This window comes from Miscanthus floridulus, chromosome 5 (assembly GCF_019320115.1).
Source record: "Miscanthus floridulus cultivar M001 chromosome 5, ASM1932011v1, whole genome shotgun sequence".
NCBI lineage: Eukaryota > Viridiplantae > Streptophyta > Magnoliopsida > Poales > Poaceae > Miscanthus > Miscanthus floridulus.
In genome coordinates, this window is record NC_089584.1 from 19,385,675 (window position 1) to 19,407,529 (window position 21,855).

The window sequence follows — 21,855 nt, forward strand, 5'->3', positions numbered from 1 at the left end:
TTAGTTTGCCAAGATATTGATTTGCCCTAATATTAGTACACCCGCATTTTAGCTTGCCTTGAAATTGGCATGACAGGGATTGGTGCTCAACCAATCAGGCTCAAAGATAAAGCTGAGTGCCAAGAATCACCAGACTACTCTAGAGCATCGTGTTCCTTTCTAGTAGGCCGGAAGGAAGAAAGAAAATGAGTAACTAAATAACGCGATACCAGAACAGTCCAGAGCGAAACATGAGAGGTCGAGAGCATTCAAGATTTGTTCCTGACGAACCTATAAATACTCTGCCCCACTCCCAGGCTCCTAGCACCTTATCAACACAGATCAAAGCAAAGCTTAGCGATACAAGTAGCTCCAGCTGCGAACAAGCACTTCAGCAATCCATCCAGAGTATCTCTCAGCACTCAGCAAACCCAACCGACGACAATGTCGCTCGTCAGGCGCAGCACCAACGTGTTCGACCCCTTCGCCGACTTCTGGGACCCCTTCGACGTCTTCCGCTCCGTAGTGCCCGCCGCGGCGGCGTCGACGGACCGCGACACGGCGGCCTTCGCCAACGTCCGCATCGACTGGAAGGAGACACCCGAGGCGCACGTGTTCAAGGCCGACATCCCCGGCGTCAAGAAGGAGGAGGTCAAGGTGGAGGTGGAGGACGGCAACGTGCTGGTCATCAGCGGCGAGCGCAGCAAGGAGAAAGAGGACAAGAGCGACAAGTGGCACCGCGTGGAGCGCAGCAGCGGCATGTTCCTCAGGCGCTTCCGCCTGCCGGAGAACGCCAAGACGGAGGAGGTGAAGGCCGGGTTGGAGAACGGCGTGCTCACGGTCACCGTGCCCAAGGCCGAGGTCAAGAAGCCCGAGGTGAAGAGCGTCGAGATCTCGGGCTAAGGATTTCGCTGTTCGTTCAAGGTCGCGTCGCACGAGGTATCCGTCGCGCCCGGGTCCTGTATGGTCCAAGTGTGTCTGAGTCCTGCCGTGTCACATGGTCTCGTGTCATGTCGGTCAGTGTTATGTCTGCCAGTTGGACCCGTGCGCGTTATGGTTGTGTGTGTGTCAGTGCAGAGCACATACTGTACGTGTTTGATGTAATGATTAATGTGTAAATTAAAATAAACTGCTTTCTTTATATGTTTGCTTTATTTTTCGCAATACTAATTTACGTGCTTCGATGAAACTTTGACGTATATACAGTAAAAGATAATCGAAGCTTTGTCAAATCAGCGCTTGTCGAACGCTATTTCAAACAAATGTCCTAGCTCGATTCGGCCCATACAAACAAGTCCATCACGCCGGTGCGGAACTGCCGAGTGCCCGACCGCAGAAGTGGTGGTGGGCCTGTTGCCGCTGACTGTTGTGTTCTACCCGTTTCTCTTATAATTCGTACTTTTTAATTTTTTTTAATTAAAATCGTATTTTTTTATAATAAATTAGTTAAAATAATATTTTAATTTATTTTTTCAGCGAATCCAAACGGGACTAGTGGGCGGTGACTACTCGCCTAAAAGTAAGATAAGACTGGCTGGGGAGAAGTGTGAACGGGTCGTCCTTGGCCTAGCCTTAACTCACGGACAAGGACACCGCAGCGAGCACTCGCTCGAGACTTTCCTTTCCGGCCGGTTATGTCCTTGCTAGTTTGCTGCGCGAGTTAGAGGCAATGCAAAAGTTTAGCCTCTAAATTTCTGCGGCTAAACTTTATGCCGGCAGTGGAGTATTTAGATTCATGGCAAAAGTTTAGTCCTTCATTCTACAATGATTAATTTGCCCTCCTACCTGCTGTCTACTGTAGACGGGGTATCCAGCGTCCAGCTAGCTCTAAAGGAGTTTTAGCCTAGTTTTACACCCCTTGAGGTGTAAATGGGCAAAACTTTAGTCCAGTCCATTTACTTACTTTTAGTCCACCTGTTTGAATCTTTGTGGAAAAAAAAAAGAGGCTACTCGCCTGTCATCCAGTGTCCTTGCTACGCGCCTTATTTGGATGAACTAGGACCGCGACGACACCACCTGAGTCCGAGTCCATTGCCCGACGACGCAAGGCCCGCACCGCGTGGATTTGGGCGGCATAACCCAACGAGAGCAAATGCGGCCGCCCGTTGTTAGGCCTGTGGTTCCACTCACACTTCCACTACGAGGCACGAGTCCGGCAACCTTTACATCACGCACGCGTACAAGGGGCTGATGCGCCGGACAGCGGCGAGGCAATGCATGGTGCTGACTGCCAAGGTGACAGCGTGGTCGCTCCGCTTCACCAAGGCGACACAATAAATATTTGTATTGCAAGCACAACTTAAATTATGCGCTGCACAAGCAAATCTCAAGCAGAGTCAAAACCCGATGAGAACACAAACACGCAGCTATCTATACCACGTGAAACTTTTACGGAAAACGTAACTGTAGGATCTTCAGCAACATTTTGTCGTTAGCTTACCCCGTCGCTCGCTTGTCTTGGGCATTTTGCTGATGACTGCTGTTCAGACCTTTTAATAATCGCCGGGTTCCTCGTTGGCTACTCGCTTGTCGTTAGCTTACCCCGTCGCTCGCTTGTCTTCTCCAACCTGGCGGTGGCGGAGGCGGATCGATGGCAGAAAACGCCGGTTTGTTCCAGTGCTGCGCCGCGCTGTCTCAGCTCGCAACTTGGCATGCTGGTTGACCTGCTGCGGAGTAAAGTGGCAGCAGCTAGCCTGCAAGTGCAAGTGACCTCCGACAACGCCGCACACAAATATCCCATTCGCGTGCTGGTGCCGTACGAGCTAGTTGCAGTTGGTATGATCGTGGCGTGCTGGTGCGCATTATCTTCAACAGCCGAGGTCTGTTTGGTTTGACTTCTAAAGTGCCGTGGCTGCCGAAAAAGTACAAAGCTAACCAAAGCGTGCAGAGATAGCGCGGCACTTCCATAAAAAGCAGCTTCGCGCGACGTTGTATTCCCGCGGCGCCTCCTACCTAGCTTTCACCGGCTGCGAAGGATTAGTTTTGCACCAAATTACCCGCCTGCCACTCTTTACAACGTACCGGTTCGATATTTTCCATCGCTCTCCTCTCTTTCTCTGGTCCAGAACCATCGCTCTCCTCTGTCCACAACCGCAGGCCGCGCTAGGGTTAGCGCACGGGCCGGCAGCGGCACTTCCTTCGTCATCGGCGACGGCGGCCGCTACTCCCCGGCAAGAGCGCATCCCGCCCTCTCTTCCTCCCCTAGGGCCGCCGCCGCCCTGTCCGTCGCAGCGGGTCGCCGCCGGCAGCGGGACGCCGCCGCCCTGTCACCGCCGCCAACGGGCCGCCGTCGCCCTTTCTTCGTCGCAGCGGGCTGCTGCCTCCAGCGGGACGCCACCGACCTCTCTCCTGGGGCCGTGCTGGTGGCCGCCCCTTTTGTCTCCTCCCCGGACCAAGCTGCAGGAGCCGCCGGCGGCGCAAATCCATGGCTAGCAGCCCCGGATCTACAGGCACTCGAGTGGACGAGATTGCGTGAGTCAGGATTCGAGGTGAGTCTCTAGGAGCTCAAGCATACTGAATTCCCCATTGTGCTATGTGCTGTCCCATAGATACAAGTAGGTAGCCATTATTTATTCATGGAGTATATTGAGAAAACAAACACATGGCGTGTTCATTCGAGTAGTAAATTGGCTTGTGCACACGAAGGTTTTATAAACTGTGTTATGTGAAATATACTTGTGTCAGACTAGATATACCATGGATGAATTGAAGGACAAGAGTATAGAGATAGACACTAGTTCTTGTGTGGTAGAAGTATCAGACCGTCTTCCTTTGTAGTATAATGGGTACTTCTTCCTTCTGGTACTGATCACTGCATAAATTGGTGTGATACTCGTAGTCATGTTATGGTAACTGAATTGAATCAAAGTTTTTTTTCTTCATTCAAGAATGGCTGATAAGGCAGATTGGTGTGATGCCAATGTGAGGCATTTTATTGATATCTGCAAAGGAGAGATAGAAGCTGGGAATAGGCCATTGGGATTTTTCAATAGGACTAGTTGGAAAAATGTTATATCTAAGCATGAAGAAAAACCTGGTCAGAAGCTAACAAAGAAACAACTCAAGAATAAGTGGGATAATATGAAAAAGGAATATACATGGTTCATGGAGTTGAAGAATAGTGCAATTGGGCTTGGATGGAATGAGGCGAAGCGAACTGTTGAGCGCCTCATACTCGGTCACATTGTTGGAGGAAGGGAAATGGATGCGAACCATGTACCTCATGCGTACCCCGAGGGGCAAAACAAAGACTAGCCCCGCGCCGACGCCTTTCTTCACCAGCGATCCGTCGAAGTACATCGTTCAGTACTCCTGGTCGACGACTGCCGACGGCATTTGGACCTCGATCCACTCTGCAACGAAATCAGCCATCACTTGGGACTTGATAGCCGTCCAGGGGGCATACGAAATGCCTTGACCCATCAGCTCGAGTGCCCACTTTGCGATTCTTCCTGTGGCATCTTGGTTTTGGACAACCTCACCGACGGGGAAGGACGTCACGACCGTCACCGTATGCGACTCAAAGTAGTGACGCAACTTTCTCTTAGCAATAAGGACGGCGTACAGGAGCTTCTAGATTTGGGGTAGCGGGTTTTGGAATCGGACAAGACCTCGCTAATGAAGTACATGAGACGTTGGACTTTGAGGGCGTGCCCCTCTTCTTCTTGTTCCACCACCAGGGCGGCGCTGATTACTTGTGTGGTGGCCGCAATGTAGAGCAGAAGTGGTTCTCCGTTGGTTGGAGGGACCAGAATTGGGGCCTTCGTCAGAAGCTGCTTGACCGAGTCAAGTGCCTCCTGGGCCTCGGGCGTCCATTTGAAAAGGTCGGCCTTCTTCAGAAGTCGATAGATGGGGAGACCTCGTTCGCTGAGGCGCGAGATGAAGCGACTCAGCGCAGCGAGGCACCCTATAACTCACTGTACCCCCTTTACATTCTGAATCAGGCCCATCCTTGTGATGGCCGAGATGTTCTCCGGGTTGGCTTCGATGCCACGCTCGGAGACGATGAAACCCAGCAGCATACCCCTCGGGACTCCAAAAACGCACTTCTCGGGGTTGAGCTTAATGTCGTTTGCTCGGAGTTTTGCGAAGGTCTGCTCAAGGTCAGCTATGACCTGGTCAGCCCGTTTGGACTTGACCATGATGTTGTCCACGTAGGCCTCAACGGTTCGCCCGATGAGGCCCTAAAACATTTGAGCATACAACGCTGGTATGTAGCCCCAACGTTCTTCAGACCGAACGGCATTGTAACATAGCAGAACGATCCGAACAGGGTGATGAAAGATGTCATGAGCTGGTTGGACTCTTTCATCGTGATTTGATGGTACCCGGAGTACGCATCAAGGAAGCAAAGGGTTTCGCACCCTGAGGTTGAGTCGACTACTTGGTCTATGCGTGGCAAAGAAAACGGATCCTTTGGACACACCTTGTTGAGACCCATGTAGTCAACATACATTCTCCATTTCCCACTCTTCTTTTGTATAAGAATGGCATTTGCTAGCCACTCGGGGTGGTATACTTCCTTGATGAACCCGGTCGCTAAAAGCTTCGCAATTTCCTCGCCGATGGCCCTACGCTTCCCTTCCTCGAAGCGACACAGGCGTTGCTTCACCAGCTTGGATCCTGGCCTAATCTTCAAGGTGTGCTCGGCGACTTCTCTCGGAATGCCTAGCATGTCTAAGGGTTTCCACGCAAAGATATCTCTGTTGGCGCGGAGGAAGTCGACGAGCGCGCTTTCCTATTCGGAGAAAAGCGTGGTGCCAATGCGCACCGCTTTGCCTTTAGAGCTGCTGGGGTCTATGAGGACCTCCTTGGCGCCCTCCACAAGCTCAAAAGACCCGGTCGACTGCTTGGGGTCGGGCGCTTCTTCGGTAACCTCCTTCCTGATGGACGCAAGTTCCTTGGAGGCAACGATTGCCGTGGCATGATCACAGCCCTCGACCTCGCACTCGTAGGTGCGCTGGAAGGAGGTGCCAATGGTGATGACCCTGCATGGTTCTGGCATCTTCAGCTTTAGGTAGGTGTAGTTGGCGACGGCCATGAACTTCACATAGCATGGACGTCCCTGGATGGCGTGGTTGTTTTAATGGAACCCAACCACCTCGAAGGTGAGGGTATCCGTCCTATAATTGGACGGATCCCCAAAGGTGATGGGCAGATCAATCTGCCCAAGTGGTACGGCTTGCTTTTCTAGCACGATGCCGTGAAAAGGCACACCGGTCGATCGGATGCACGAGCGATCGATGCCCACGGCGTCGAGTGTTTCGGCGTACATGATGTTGAGGCCACTGCCTCTATCCATCTGTACCTTGGTGAGCCGCTTCATGTCAATGATCGGGTCTATCTCCTCGGTTACGGGACGCTCTTCGGGTGGTCGGTCCAATCAAAGGTTATGGCGGACTCCGACCATCGGAGGAACGCAGGCGCGGCCGGCTTGGTCGTATAGACCTCACGGCGCGCAAGCTTCTTGCGGCGCTTGGAGTCATAGGCCGCCGACCCTTGAAGATCATAAGGCAGCCATCCAGTGTCGAAAAGCCACCGTCATTCCCCTCGGTGTCGTCTGCGGCCGGCTTGGGGTCCCTCCTGTGCTCCCCCTTGTTAGAGCCCTCGGACATGAACTACTTCACAAGGCCACAGTCCTTGTAGAGATGCTTGACAGAAAAGGCATGGTTCGGGCATGGCCCTTTGAGTAGCTTCTCGAAGTGGTTCGGGGTACCCTCTAAGGGCTTCCGACGCCCCTTGCGGTCGGTGGCGGCCAAGAGCGAGCCCTCGCATCGCTGCTTGTTCTTCTTCTTGCTGGGGTGGTTGGAGGCATCTTCGCCGGCATCCTCGTCCATGGCGCGTGCACGCCCACCGTCTCCGTGGCACTCGATCTCTCGATCGAGCTCCGCGTGTTCCTACTCGAGCTGGAGTCGTGCTTCCTTGAGCTCTTGGTGTCGGGCCTTTAGCTGCTCCACCCATAGGTGAGGTGGGGCCCCTGCATCCTCCTCGGCCTCATCATCGAGGTCGTTTATTGGGGTAGCCTCTTCCTCGTGAATGCTTTCGACATGTCCCTCGGGGGTACCTACCATGAAACATTGACGAGAGGGGTGATGGCTCCCCCTGCTGGAGTCAAAGCCGTAGGGTGACTTTGACTCTCCCGCGAGGAGGTCGTGGAAAGATTCCATGACATATTCGGTCATCCCTACGAACTCATCGTTCATAGGGGACCGAGGAGTGCGTTGCACCACAAGGTGGCCAACGGTCTCTGCGGCGTTGCACAGACTGAGCGGGAGCGTCGTCGAAGCGCTCCGGATGAGGTATTCTGGAGAGAGCGGTTCTCCTCCAGCGAGCTGCACCATGATGTTGGTGAACGAGAAGGTGAGGTGGCGCAGGTCCTCCCAGGACGGTCGGGGTCCTAGGGAGGTGCCGAGCTGGCGCTCTAACCTCCCGTAGTCGAAGTCGAGGAGCTGGTCGCCCCCCAGGGGGGCGGGCCTCCGGTGTGTGTAGCTGCAGCTCCTTAAGTGCCTCGGCGATCGTGTCGAAGTCCGTGGAGTAGAGAGGTTGGATGGCGGCGAGAGCCAACACCAACTCTTCCTCCGTCGTGATGATGAAGTCTAGGTCCCCAAAGCGCACGTGCACGCCTGGGACCCAGCTGACGTTGTGACTAGCCATCCGAGGTCTGGTGTGGATGTCGAGACATGCAAAAGGCCCCTACCTGGCGCGCCAACTGTCGGTGTTTCGAGTCACCACCAACAAGTAAATTTCTAATATTGCGCGTCTGGCTCGGATGGTGTGCTTAGGGGACACGAGGTTTATACTAGTTCGGGCAGAATGTTACTACGTCCAGCTCATTGCTGCTGCTCGTGTTACTAGCACTGAAAGTTTGTAGTAGGGGTTACAAACGGAAGAGAGAGGGACATGTCCTAAGTCTCTAATGGAAGAAATGAACGGTTGCCGAGAGCTCAGTTGCTCCTCAGCCGTGTGCTTGTGTTGTGATCGATTCGAGGTTCGATGGGTTCATGATGGTTTGATCGGGTCTAGCCTAGATCGATCGTTCGATTGTTCGATGGTCAGATGCCCCTCATGGGGCACCCTACTTTTTCCTTTTATAGGCCAAGGGAAAGCACGAGTTATAGCGGAAGAAATGAGGAGAGAGCGCGAGAGAGAGAATGTTCTTTAGGATCTTCGGATCCTTCTTATCCTTCATGCGGGTCCCGCTGACCCTGTAGATATCAACAGGGACGTCACCACGTTGCGGCCCTGTCCGTCACTGGCGCCATGCGCATGCGTCTTCTGTCGGTCATGGCGCTCCACTCCGTCCTATCGGACGTCGTGGTGAACTGACGCACCTGTCAGTGTTCGTACGAGGGTTAGGCAGAACAACCCTAGTACACTCGACGTTGTTCCTGATGTGAACCCTCGGGTATGGCCTGTCGTGGCTACGGGGTTACATCGGGGGTGTGTCGGTCTCTTCCCTGGTGTCAGAGCTTTGACCCAGGCCCATACACTTGGACCTAGACTTGTTAGCGGCGGCATGGGTCTCCGTCGGGCAAGACGGAGTCTGCGGCCTCGTGGTCGGATGAGCCAGAGCCCGCGGCCTCAGGGTCGAGCGAGGCAGAGCCCGTGATCAGAGGTCGGACGAGACGGAGCGCAAACCCAAGGGTCGGGCGAGGCGGATCCCGTGGCCTTGGAGATCGGGTGAGGCGGAGCCAGCCCTCAGAGGTCTTGTGAGGCGGAGCCCGCGGGCAAGGTGTCTGACGAGGCAGAGACCGCGGCCTCGGGGTCGGACGAGGCGGAGCGCAAACCCAAGGGTCGGGCGAGGCGGATCTCGTAGCCTTGGAGATCGGGCGAGGCGGAGCCAGCCCTCAGAGGTCTTGCGAGGCGGAGCCCGCGGGCAAGGTGTCCGACGAGGCAGAGACCGCGGCCTCGGGGTCGGACGAGGCGGAGCCCGCTGCCTCAGGGTCGGGTGAGGCAGAGCCCGCAGCCAGAGGTCGGGCGAGGCGGAGCGTAAACCCAAGGGCGGAGCCAGCCCTCAGAGGTCGAGCGAGGCGAGGCGGAGCCATCCCTCAGAGGTCGGACGAGGCGGAGCCAGCCCTCAGAGGTCGGGCAAGGCAGAGCCCGTGGCCTTGGTGTCGGCCTGTCGGGTGAGGCGGAGCTTGCGCGCCTGGGGTCGGTTGGAGCCGTAGCCATGCTCTTGACTGCTCGGATAAGTCAATATTGATGGCCATTAGCTCCTCCTCTTCGAGTACCCTAGTATTGGTCCCCGACAAGAGGCTATGGCAAAAATTTAGACTCTAAATTTCTGCTGCTAAACTTTGTGCCAGCAGTGGAGTGTTTGGATTTATGGAAAAAGTTTAGTTCTCCATCCTACAATGACTAATTTACCCTCCTGCCTGCTGTCTGCTGTCGACGGGGGTATCCAGCGTCGAGCTGGCCCCAAGGAGTTTTAGCCTAGTTTTACACCTGTTGAGGTGTAAATGGGCAAAACTTTAGTCCAGCCAATTTACTCACTTTTAGCTCACCTGTTTGAATTCTCGTGGCAAAAAAAAAAAACTCGCTTTTCATCCAGTGTCCTTGCTACGCGCCTTATTTGGATGAACTAGGACCGCGACGAGACCTGAGTCCGAGTCCATTGCCCGACTGGGAAAGGCCACGGGCGGGTGGTCCGGCGACGACGCAAGGCCCGCATCGCGTGGATTTGGGCGGCATAACCCAACGAGAGCAAATGCGGCCGCCCGTTGTTAGGCCTGTGGTTCCACTCACACTTCCACTACGAGGCACGAGTCCGGCAACCTTTACATCACGCACGCGTACAAGGGGCTGATGCGCCGGACAGCGGCGAGGCAATGCATGGTGCTGACTGCCAAGGTGACAGCGCGGTCGCTCCGCTTCACCAAGGCGACACAATAAATATTTGTATTGCAAGCACAACTTAAATTATGCGCTGCACAAGCAAATCTCAAGCAGAGTCAAAACCCGATGAGAACACAAACACGCAGCTATCTATACCACGTGAAACTTTTACGGAAAACGTAACTGTAGGATCTTCAGCAACAATCACTCCATGCTGCTGACTGCTGTTCAGGCTTTTTAATAATCGCCGGGTTCCTCGTTGGCTACTCGCTTGTCGTTAGCTTACCCCGTCGCTCGCTTGTCTTCTCCAACCTGGCGGTGGCGGTGGCGGAGGCGGATCGATGGCAGAAAACGCCCGTTTGTTCCGGTGCTGCGCCGCGCTGTCTCAGCTCGCAACTTGGCATGCTGGTTGACCTGCTGCGGAGTAAAGTGGCAGCAGCTAGCCTGCAAGTGCAAGTGACCTCCGACAACGCCGCACACAAATATCCCATTCGCGTGCTGGTGCCGTACGAGCTAGTTGCAGTTGGTATGATCGTGGTGTGTTGGTGACTTGGTGCGCATTATCTTCAACAGCCAAGTGCCCGAATAAGTCGCAACGCAAAATGATGACCGTACCGTATCAACAAAGCTTCGCGCCGCCGATATTTGCATTGGTGCAATTAATCTTTCTCGTTTACAACCAAAAACCATGCCCGCGGTCCTGCCTGTCTTGGGCCAGTTCATGATGCGTGTGTGAGTATGTGGAGACCATTAGTGTGTGCGGCAGCTCATGTGCTTGGATGATGTATAAAAATATACATCGATATTATTGATTTCTGAATGATACAAATACAATGATGCAAAATGGTAAGAACTGAAAATAGGAAATAATTACCTTTGATATTACGATGATAAGAATATGAAATTTGCAACTTTCTAAAGGTTAGCAAGTACATATCTTACTTTGAGTGTGTAAATAGCAAATAAACAATCCAACTCACAGTCCCTATCCTTGTTAGAGCACCCAATCGGGTATATTTTGAGTCATGCTTCGATGTGGCTGGAAGATGTAGAGCCTCGAGGACACGTGTCTAAAGTTTTTGACATATAGGAGCAACAAGTAACTAATAAATATAAAAATATGTGCAAGCTGAGAAAAGTTATAAATGATATAATTTGCATGAACATTTATGTATAGATCTACTCATAAAGAGTCAAATAAAACTGGATTTTCGTTTTTACAAATTTTTTAAAAAAAATTTAAAAGTTTCAGCTAATTATATGCATAAAAGGGGGAAAACAGAAAAGGAAAGCTATTTTGCATCGGCGACCCTGGTGTTTTAAGTAATTAACCCACAACCTCTGTGTACTCACATGAGACACGGAATTTGCATCTGGACCCGGGAAAGGGGATATTCACTCATACTTTTGTATATATGGATAATATTACTCACCAAATAGTATGCACACGTACATCCTCCCCTTGTAATAAGCACTTCTAAAAGACTGAGATGACAAATCATAATATCAATAGACTTTAGTTAGTATACACTTAGCTGCTGTGCAAAATCCCCTGTCACTGAATGAATAATTCTCAATTATTTATTTCTAGATTTTCTGTGAGGAAATATGCTAAACTTCTCGAGTTCAAGAAATCGCCGTCAAGTAAATGTTCCGGTAAATTGTCACAATAATCCACCAAGAAATTAGTAGACAGCAATTTCACGAAAAGAATATGAAGACGGAAGTAGTAATATAGGATTCCAAGCTTAGCTTGATTTTCATTTACTAAGCACCGGAAGACATTAAAGACGAAATTACATGGTGCGGCCATGCAGGCATATAGTCTATTTTGTTTTCCTTGTCGCATGCATGCACGGGCAGCTCAATCCATCACGCGGAAAAGTACGCAAGGCCAAAAGACCAAACCACGGAAGCAGACGACTTTCAGACAGCACGGACCAACGAGCGACGACGACCTCACTGTCGCACGACGTGGGACGCTACGGTTCATTCACCAGGGGGCGTCGAGGAACAGGGAGCCGGCCGTCTCAGCGTCGGCATCAGAAGATCAGCAGGCAGGGCCGGCCTCGACGGCCACCGGCGCCGGAGCCTCGTTGGGCTTCTCGTCGGCGTCGGAGGCGATGGCAGCCCCGACCTTGGGCACGGTGACGGTGAGCATGCCGGCCTCCATGGCGGCCCTGACGTCGTCGACGGCGGCGTCGTCGGGGAGGTGGAACCTGCCGAGGAAGCTGGCGCAGCAGCGCTCGACGTGGTGCCACCTATCGCCGACGCGCTCCTCCCGGGACACGCTGCGCTCCCCGGTGATGACGAGCACGTTGCCCTCGTCCACCTCCACCGTCACCTCCTCCTTCTTCACGCCGGGCGGGAGCGCGGCGCTGAACACGTAGGCGGCCGCCGTGTCCCGGCTCTCGATGTACGTGTTGGCGAACGCCGACGTGTCGCTGGCTAGCCACGCGTCGGCGGCCACCGCCGTGCCGAAGATGCTGAACGGGTTCCGCACCCACGAGTCCAGCGCCAGCGTGTCCAACAGCCTTACCAGAGACATCCTCGAGAGCTTGCTTGCTTAGCTTCTCGAGACGCTAGCTCTTCGTTCCTTGGCAGCCCCAAGCAGATCGATGTGGTAGTAGCTAGCTATAGGTGGCCTGTATGCTTGCTGCTGCTGCTGGACTGATGGCCTGGCACGGCTATTTATGGGTGCTCGGCGGCTGCTGGGCGCCTTCCACCGTCTCCATCGAGTTGGAGTACTTCTGTACTATAGTGGTGTGAACGGGTCAGTTTGGTAAATTTGCTTGAGACGGACTGATGCGTGATCTGGACAGTTCTTGCATGGAAGATGGAGGACAGAGAGAGAAAAAAAAACACTGGACAGACGCCGGCGGTCACCTGCCCTGTCCACGTCGCCGTCCTCCCATCCGATCGATCGGGCATCGACGGATGCGATCCGCCGCCGTCTCGCCATCGGCCGGCTTAATGACACGTTGGCGTCAGCCGTGTGAACGGAGGCCACCCGGCTCCACACCCTACGTGCAATCGCTGTACGGCTGTCTCTACGCTTTGGAACGTGCAATCGTCGCGTCGAGGTAGCCTGGCCGTACGCATGAGTGGTCCCTGGGCGGGCTGGTGCCTTGTTGGTGTCCCCGGAGCCGTACCGTGGCGCGCCGGAAAGTCCCCAGCGAGTGGCGTCCTTGTCTGGCAGTTAATAAGGCTGGGCCGATGACGACCCGTTCACACTTCAAACCCGGCGGCCCGGCCGGTCTTATCTTATGCCCGGGCAACGACACGTGCGCCTCCGGCCTCTCTTCTCGCCTCCTTCAACTGACGTAAGAGTGATGAATCACTGCCCGAACTGTTCCAGCATAGGACTCTCTCCGTTTCAAACTATAGTTACCCTAAGTTTTGACCACTCATTTTATTAAAAAAAAAATTATGCTAACATAGTCAAATTTAAGTCGTTCTTGAAGAACTTTTGTTAATTCAGTAAGCTACAACAAAAGTAGTGATATTTTGCACAAATTTTAAAATAAGACGAGCGGTCAAACTTGAGGTCAAAAAAATCAAACGAACTATGATTTGGAACGGATTTAGTAGTATTTGTCTTTTTTTCTTTCTTTTTTTTGCGATCGAAGCACGTTTTTTTATTAAGTAGGAGTAGAGTTTAACGATACAAACGTTGGACTGGTCATGTTCGCTTCGCTGAAAAGCCAGACACCCCTAAAACTCAACGGTTGTGATTACAAAAGAACTACAAACGACCATAAAGAGAATCAAGCATGGCGACAAACACCAAAGCAGGCCTTGAAACAAAAGTCTAAGGAGCGTCGAGCTCGAGGCCATCGAAGTTCAGCGCCATGGCCACTAGATCGAAATCAGCAGCAAAAAGCGCTTGAGGTCTTCCACAACGCTGCTTTTTTACTTGTAGCCTAAGGGCCACGTAGGATCGGATAAAAAAATAGATGATCTGCAGTTGTTATAGTGACTTGCAGAAGCTACATATACTTGGGGGGAAAGAAAGTGGTCTATGCTAAAAAAGAAGAAGGGGAGTAAATAAAGGTGCGACATGATGAAAGAAAAAAAGTTTTTGTGTAAACTACAAGTAGTGATAGTTTACATTGTGTGAATTATAGTCTCAACATTTCTTAATCTGTGTGGATCACTTTATTTGTACTAAAACTAATAAAAGTGTTAGCCTCCATTCCTGGTGCCCTGAAGGACCTCATGTTTAGAGGCCGACACCGGCGCAGCAAAGGTGGCTTTGAATTTGTGCAAAGCCCCAGGGTTCGAACTATGTGCCATATTTGTAACCTCAGCTTTTGCATCAGCACATTTTGTGCCTGGACAATCGGATTGGAGGTCTTCTTTTTAACAGCCAGCCTTCCACTTCGACGCGGCGACACATCACCGTTGGACCCACATTCATAGACACAGATGGACCCACCTATCATTCATCCGAGTGTTATCATAATAAAAAAGTCAATCTTTCGCGTGTCATTTTTGCAATTTTTTCGAGCTCCTTAGCTTCGGCTTACCGATCAACTAGTCTCAAGCGGGACACACAGTTACGCCTCCAATTCCGCAGACAGTGACACATCGGCCGATGGAGGAACCTTCATCGTCAATCGATGCGGCTGGGCCTCAACAACTCAAGCTCCGTACCCTCCCAATCTGACACATGCGTCCGCGAAGCAACGACCTTTCAAATGTGGATGTAGAATATCGAGCTCTGCTCTAAGATTCTCAGAGATTATCGACGCAAATCCCAGGCTGACTAATTAGCAGCGGTGGGTGAGTTTTTTACGCAGAAAGCGATCCGGGGCGCGAGGCCTGACGCTTGTAAGCTTGAGCACCACGAAGCGTCTAGTTTTTCAAACCTTGGTGTTTACCCTGTCACGTATGTCAGAAGATCGCCTGCACATGACAACGGGGAACAAACAAAACGTCGTGAATCACTTGGGCACATGGCGTTCGTTCGATCGTTTGGATCGGAGACCATGGCTAGCTCATCAGCTAGTCCAAGCTAATATCAACGTACTACCTTTTCTAACCCTGCTCAAGCATCTAACCACAGACAGTGTACTCTGTACGCATAGGACTGACTGCACGTCCCCTGACGAAACGAAGAAATGAATGAAAGCGAGAGGGGACACAACCATTCAAACGTTTCAGGTGAGGGTTAGGTTTGTGAGAGCCCCCGTTTTTTCCACCGGGCCGCGCCGGCCCCGGTCCGGCTGTCCTGTCTGGTGATCGGACGGCACGTACGCACGCCGTGCGGTTGTTTTCGCGGCGTCATCGATCAGCGGATGCGTGCGGGATCAATGGTGACACCGGAGTCGCAGCAAAGGCCGCAGATTCGCCGTGCCGGGATGGAGGAGTGGAGAACGCCCCTCCGCCACGCAAAACATGCAGCAAGGGCCAGCGAGCGTCGACGGATCGTGGCCATGGAAGGACCGTGCCGTACGGTGATGAGAGGTGCCGGTCATCAGCAGCTAGCCAACGCAAGTTTTTCTCCCGTCCCTGACTAATGCGGCAGAGCTCCATTAATGACGGGGATTTGTCTTTTTGACTTTTTGTTTATTTATATATATCGCTTGGCTGTGGCTTGCTCTATGGAATGCACGGTGGCCATTAGCCTGGAAGATCGACGGTATCGTTCACGATTCAATTTTTGACAGTACATGAGTACTACTCCGGTCCATGTGAAGTTAGTTTTTTTTTTTTCACAACTCCTATCTATCAAACGTCTGGTTCGGTTCAGGCGACGGTGCTTGACATCTTGTGCACCGGCTGTAAAGCAGCGCGCCATCGCCTGAGAGATGACCAATTTTCAGGCACCTGTAAATTAGCATCTCCCTTTTTTTTTTGTTCTTCTTCCAAATCTGAACTGCAAGTCTATCTCTTACAAACCACGTTAACATGTCAGATGTCAGTCAATTTCGTGATACTAATTGCTCTTCTTTTTGGGATAAAAATTCAGTGCTACTAATTAAACGTTGTCTTAGAGGTGAAGCAATAATATACTAGACAAAAAGATTTGAAGCAGCTTTGGATGGACTGGTGATTTGAGGGCCAAGATAAGGGTTAGGTTGGCACGACGCAACGAGCCTCTAGGTGTTCTTATACGGCATCGGTAGATTCTTTTCATGACAAAAGCTGAAAAAAAAACCATTCCTATTGTGATACGACACCCAATAAATCATTTTTAAACTCTCACACACCCTCCCTTGGCTATGTTGCAAAAACCAGCCCACCCGCTGAGGCGTTTGGCGACACCCACGACTGTTTTACCAATGTGGAGCCGTCACTTGTGAAAATAGGAGTCAACTATGTGTATGTGTGGTGTTTGGATCATGATTATTTTTTAGACAAAGAAATTTTATTTCGATCCCTGCAAGAGTTTTGCACACGACCAATTCTTATTACAGTTCTAGTCGCTTGCTGTTTTTTTAGCTCTCAAAAAGCAAAACCAAACAAATGGATAATTGATTATTTGATATATTAATCTTTTCGTGTTTGAAAAACCTTGCAGATAGTGAAAATTACTCTGGTCATGCTTAAGATTCTATTAATAATTCTTATTGTAGAGGCCTCAAAGTGTTCAAATTGTACTCCCTCTATCCAGAAGTCTAAATCGTTCCTTCCAACAAAGACTAGGATAAAGACTACACTGCTTAATGACTCCACACGTTGCTTCCAACAAAAGCAGATTTCGGATGAGCTTTTGCAGCAAAGCACCCAATCTCAGAATCAAAGAGACAATTGATCATCTTTAAAATTTTCCCTTCGGTAATGCATGATTCTGAAACTTTTGATCGTCATGGAACGTGAAACAACGTTTTGCGCCCGTATTTTTCTCTAAATTTTCTTAATACTATTAGATCCAGAACTAGATGTTTTGTTACAGAGGAAATTACAAGTATAGGTGCCTAGCGCAATTGAACGGCTAGTAGGACACTAATCGGGCTTTTGAATTGCCGATATATTTTTATCAGCCTTTTAACTAGCGATAAGATGTGTCACGTAAGCCAATGTCAATTCATGCACATGTTTTCATGGCCAATAGACCTATCGGCTTTCTAAAAGTCGATTAGCCTTTTGGCGCCCTGCGAATTAGCACGAAGGAGCCATGTCACATATTGGCTCTTCGATATCCAATAGGTGTATCACCTTCTAGGTTGCAGATAAACAAATATATATATATATATATATATATATATATATATATATATATATATATATATATATATATATATATATATATATATATATTTGTTTCACTGACACAAGTAAGCTTCTTCGTTTTTTAACAATGTAGTCTGTATTGTTTGGTGAGATTGCTAGAAAACACAGTGTACTTTATGGATATGTAGTTTTAGTTAGGAAAATGGATATTGCTTGTTATTTGTATATTTTTATGTAAAATTAATTTAATTTAGTAGAACTTATTCATATTATAGTATTATAAAGATAGTTACGAAATAGATATGGAATTTCTCATTGACATAGACACATAGTATTGTAGAAAATTTGTATTAATGGATATCTAGGGTTTGCTCAGGAACGATTAATGTGTCCGTTAAAAATTATTGGAATAGGGAAATTAATAGAAAGAACGTATTCATAGTTTTAGTTTTTGGATGTGGATATAGTAAATGAAATACGTTTCTCAATTTTTCCTTATCATCATGGCTCTTAAATTCATTTTTTATCCACCAGTGCAACTCAAATTTGTTCCCGCTCCAATAATTTGTAAGTATCAAGCATGATCCATTTGCTTAGAATTGACATCATAGCTTTTGTGCTTTTTTTACTAAAATTCTTCCAGAAATACTATATTTTAGTTTTTGGTTAACTTGTTTGGCCTAAAATGTCTTCCAACAAAAATTTAAAAATCATCTAAAAATCCTTGGTTCAAAATTAGTACTTCTAATTTTCTAGCATACATGCTTTGTTATGGAACTATGTCATTTGATTTAGTATATGCCATGTAATTTGGAGCATGTGCTTTTGTTAAGAAACTTTGGATTTCACTTGAGCACATATACTGTGTAATTACATGACAAAATACCAATTTTTAAACCATGGAGTTAGATGGCGTTTTCTAGATTTTTGGAAGCTATTTTTGGACCAAACAACTTAACACAAAACTCAAGTGTAGCTTTCTAGAAAAATAACCAACATTAAATCTACAAGAGCTATGATTTAGATCCAAGCAAAATGGATTCTGCTTGATTTTTAACATTATTTTAAAAAAATATATTATTTTTAGAGGTTCTTTGTGGTGTATTGACTACTAGAGAGCCTATAGTTGTCTGCTCTTGAATTGAAACAAAGCTGATAGAATACCAGATTTACAAATTTATTATTTTGACTACTATTTTATTATTATTTTTCATCAAAATATCATTATTTGGGGAAATCCCTGGCTTTAGTGCTAGTTGGGCCTTGTTGTGAGACAGGCCGCAGCCTCGTAGCGGCATGGTTGGTTTGGTTGCTGGTCACGAGCTCACGGCCATCGCCTTGCCCGGGCCCACTCGCCTCAGTTTTGAAGCCCCTTGTTCGGTTGTTCCACTTCCACCCTGCCTGGCAGCACCAACCTGGAGCTTCTGTCAGCCTACCGTTCCTCTTGGCATCAGCAGTTGAGCACCATGGCGCTTCCGGCAAAGCCGTGCCTCCGCATCGTGACGCCCGGCTTATCTGCCACGCATTTTTGCTGTTCAGAGCCTGCGGGGTCCATTGAAGGCCAAGCTTCTGGAGCTCTGGACTGCGGTGTCACCTGCCGCCCGCGAGGTGTTCGGCCTTGTGGCGCTGAAGGAGGTGCGCCGGTGCGCTGTTGAGGTTCAGATTTGACGTCAACTCAAGCGCCAGGACCGAGGAAATCACACGTCTTTGCGCATCCTGAGCCATCCGCGGCTTGAACCAAACACTAGGCATGATAATGCGGCCGGATTGACTCTGCAACTGCAAGTTTTGGTTGCCGCCTGCCATTACGTGGGTCATCGGTTTTTGGTTGCTCGCTTTTTGCCGACGGTATGTTTAGTTCGCCTCCGAAACGTCAATTTTTTTAAGATTCTCCATTACATCGAATCTTTGGAGCATGCATGAAGCATTAAATATAAATAAAAAATAAAACTAATTATACAGTTTAGAAATCCACGAGACGAATCTTTTAAGCCTAATTAGACTATGATTAGACACTAATTGCTAAATAACAACGAAAATGCTACAGTATCGTTTTGCCAAAATTTTCGACAACTAAACTAGGCCCAAGTCAATATGCTAGTCCAAATTGGTAAAGTAACGGTTTGTCAATTTTCATGCTGAGGTAGGCCAAAGTTCATCTGTATGCCAGTTTATTGGCCAACTTGGATGCTTGGTTATAGATCCAGGCGCCATGCACATTTTAAAAAAATTGAGTTTATTAGTATTGGTAGTGGAGTAAATATCTTCCTTAGCAGTGTCCTATAAGTTGGGACCTTGCATTACGAATATAATCATAACCTTGGCCATTGCTATTCCTTTCTGGTAAAACATTAAACAGGGAATTCTTTGAAGTTCTCAGAAAGAATATTGAATACAATACGATTCTCTTTATAATGATATATTGCTAGGTACATATTCAATGGATAGAAGATTAGACAGTTCAGCATACGCACTTTTGTTTTCAGCATTTACCATCTAGAGGTGCTTCTATTTCATAATACTGATACTTGAAAACTACTTGTGTATGATTTTTATCAAATAAAACCAATTCCGAATGACTATCTTTGATATTTGAGCCACTCTTCATGTTTTATCATTGACACATAACAAATTAACAGGCTATGCAACAAAATGTCTCTCTGTGTTACATGCACTGCAGTGTTTTTGTTCTCGATGTTGTCGCATGTGAGTGCGATTGTGTTTGCAAGATGTCGGCTCACGTGGTTGTGTTGTGCGCACTTTTGTTTGTACTGAGAGGGTTTCCTTAATGTCTTTTCAGGAAAACCAAATTTATGTACAACTTCTTGATGAAATGATTTAACCTCGAAAACATCATAAGGAATTTATCTCATATCAGAAAAATGTTAAACCAATACCATAGTTTTTTTTCCTAAAAATGTTATCTATATGTTGGTGCTCTATTTGGAGTTATTTGAATCTTATTTGTTCAGGTTCTTAGTGTTTCAATATGAATAGCCAATGTTCAAAAAAAACGTCATTAATCGTCGTTTAAACGAGTTTAAACGCTAAACTTTGACCCATCGTCTCGTTTAGGGGGTAAACGCTCAATTAATCGTTGTGCGCGCCTAGGCGCTCGCCTAAACGCGCGGCGGCGTTTAATCGGTGCGGAACGGATGGAAAACGCGCTTAGGCGGGTGGGAAACGCGTGGCTTGCGGGCGGGAAAGCGCGCGGCGCACGAGCGGGAAAGCGGGGAAAAAGGGCGCGCGCCCCGCGTAGAAACAGAGCGGGAGCGCGGGCAAGCAGACGCGTGAAAGAGCACGCGGGCCCGAGCAGGAGTGGCTCCGCCAAAACAGAGAGGCACAGGATTTCTCGTCGGCTCGCCCAGGCCACGCCTCCCGCTTCCGTGGTGCCTCCTGCCTCGTGCCCTCGTCGCTCCTCGCCGCCGTTGCAAGGGGAGCCCCAGCTGGAGCCATCGCAGGAGCAGGGTCGTCGACATCTGGAGTAGCAGGCCGCAGGCGCAGGGGTCGCCGCCGCCGGCGCAGCCCCTCACTTCTTCTCGCGTCGTCGCTGGCACAGCCCTGCCCCTGCTTTACTGTAACACCCCGGTGTTATGCCTACATATAGGCACTGCTAATCATACATGTCATGCATCATCAAGCATCCTAATCCTACATGCATGATCTTGCATATAACAACTGAAACATTACTTCGAAACATACGAAACATGTTTGTGAAAAGAAAATGATGCATACACTTATTAGAGTTGTTTTGCTCTGATTCTTGCTTGCTAGTTGAGTAGAAATTGTTGGTTATGCTTGTAAATCATCTAGAATTGTTTAGCACAATTTTTGGAGCAAGGTTTGTATTTAAATTAATTCAAAATTTTGCTTCCAAAGTAAATTCCCAAAATTAGGGTTTTGAGTTAAAATTTAACTTTGATTCTATAATTTAAAATCTAGATAGAATTGGACTTTGGTCATAAAAGCAAAGTTGTAGGGAATTAAATTCTAAGCAACTTTCATTTTTGGTACATTTTCAAAAGAGGTCATTTTCTTGCTCAAAATAATATGTGAAAACTGTTATTTGAAAATTTATTGAAAATGGAAATTGAAAAGAATGTTTCTGTTTTCGCGGGCCGCCGCCTCCTTTCCGGCCCAGCCCCGCAAGCCGGCCCAGCGAAGCCCCCGCGCGCCTCGCGCTTCCACCGCGCCCCGGCCCAGCCCAGCGCCGCGCTGGCCTGCCTCCGCGCGCCTGCTCGCTGACGCGCCGCGCCGCGCGTCCCGACCGCGACAGAGGAATCCCGCCGCGTGGCGACTCCGCGCCAGCGTCGCCCGCCGCGTGGCAGCCGTGGCCTGGCACCGCGCCCACGCGCCCGCCTTCACCTGCTGGTGCCCGCGCACTCGCTCACTCGCGCCCGCACTTCCTCCCCTTCTCCTCCAAAGCCGCGAGCTCCGAGCTCCGCCATCGCCGCGCTCGAGCTCCGCCGGCGTCCAACTCCCGCACCACCGCGCCATTCTCCAATTCCTCGTGCCCCGAGCTCCGCCTCGCCTTCCTCGAAGTCGTGCTCGAGCTTGCTCCGCCTTCCGAGCACAGGTCGGGCCTCCCCGCGTCTCGCCGCCGACGGCCATGGCGCCGCTGTGCACGGCCGCCATGGAATCCGTTTTCCTTTCCCCCTCCAGCCTCGCATAGCTACCCTGCCGAGCTCGCTTTCTCCTCGCACGTCTCCTGCGCTCGCTCTCTGGCGTTGCCGTGGCCGGAGACGGCCGCTGGCCGCTGGCCGAGCCGCGCCGCCGCGCCAGCGCGCGCCCCGGCGAGGCACCTCGCCTCGGCTGGCCAGGCCGAGCCAGGCCGTGGGCTGACGCCTGTTGGGCCGTTTCCCC

At 49.9% G+C, this 21,855-nt stretch overlaps 2 protein-coding genes across 2 annotated transcripts; one reads left to right on the forward strand and one right to left on the reverse strand.

The window, feature by feature from the left end:
* Window positions 1-295: 295 nt before the first annotated feature.
* On the forward strand, window positions 296-1,103 carry LOC136451686 (16.9 kDa class I heat shock protein 3-like). The gene has a single exon (XM_066452373.1). It carries the CDS (start codon window positions 424-426, stop codon window positions 880-882), a length of 459 nt encoding a protein of 152 aa, XP_066308470.1. The 5' UTR covers window positions 296-423; the 3' UTR covers window positions 883-1,103.
* A 10,437-nt stretch (window positions 1,104-11,540) lies between these two features.
* LOC136451687 (17.9 kDa heat shock protein 2-like) lies at window positions 11,541-12,479 on the reverse strand. Its single transcript, XM_066452374.1, has one exon. It carries the CDS (start codon window positions 12,359-12,361, stop codon window positions 11,864-11,866), a length of 498 nt encoding a protein of 165 aa, XP_066308471.1. The 5' UTR covers window positions 12,362-12,479; the 3' UTR covers window positions 11,541-11,863.
* Window positions 12,480-21,855: the final 9,376 nt, after the last annotated feature.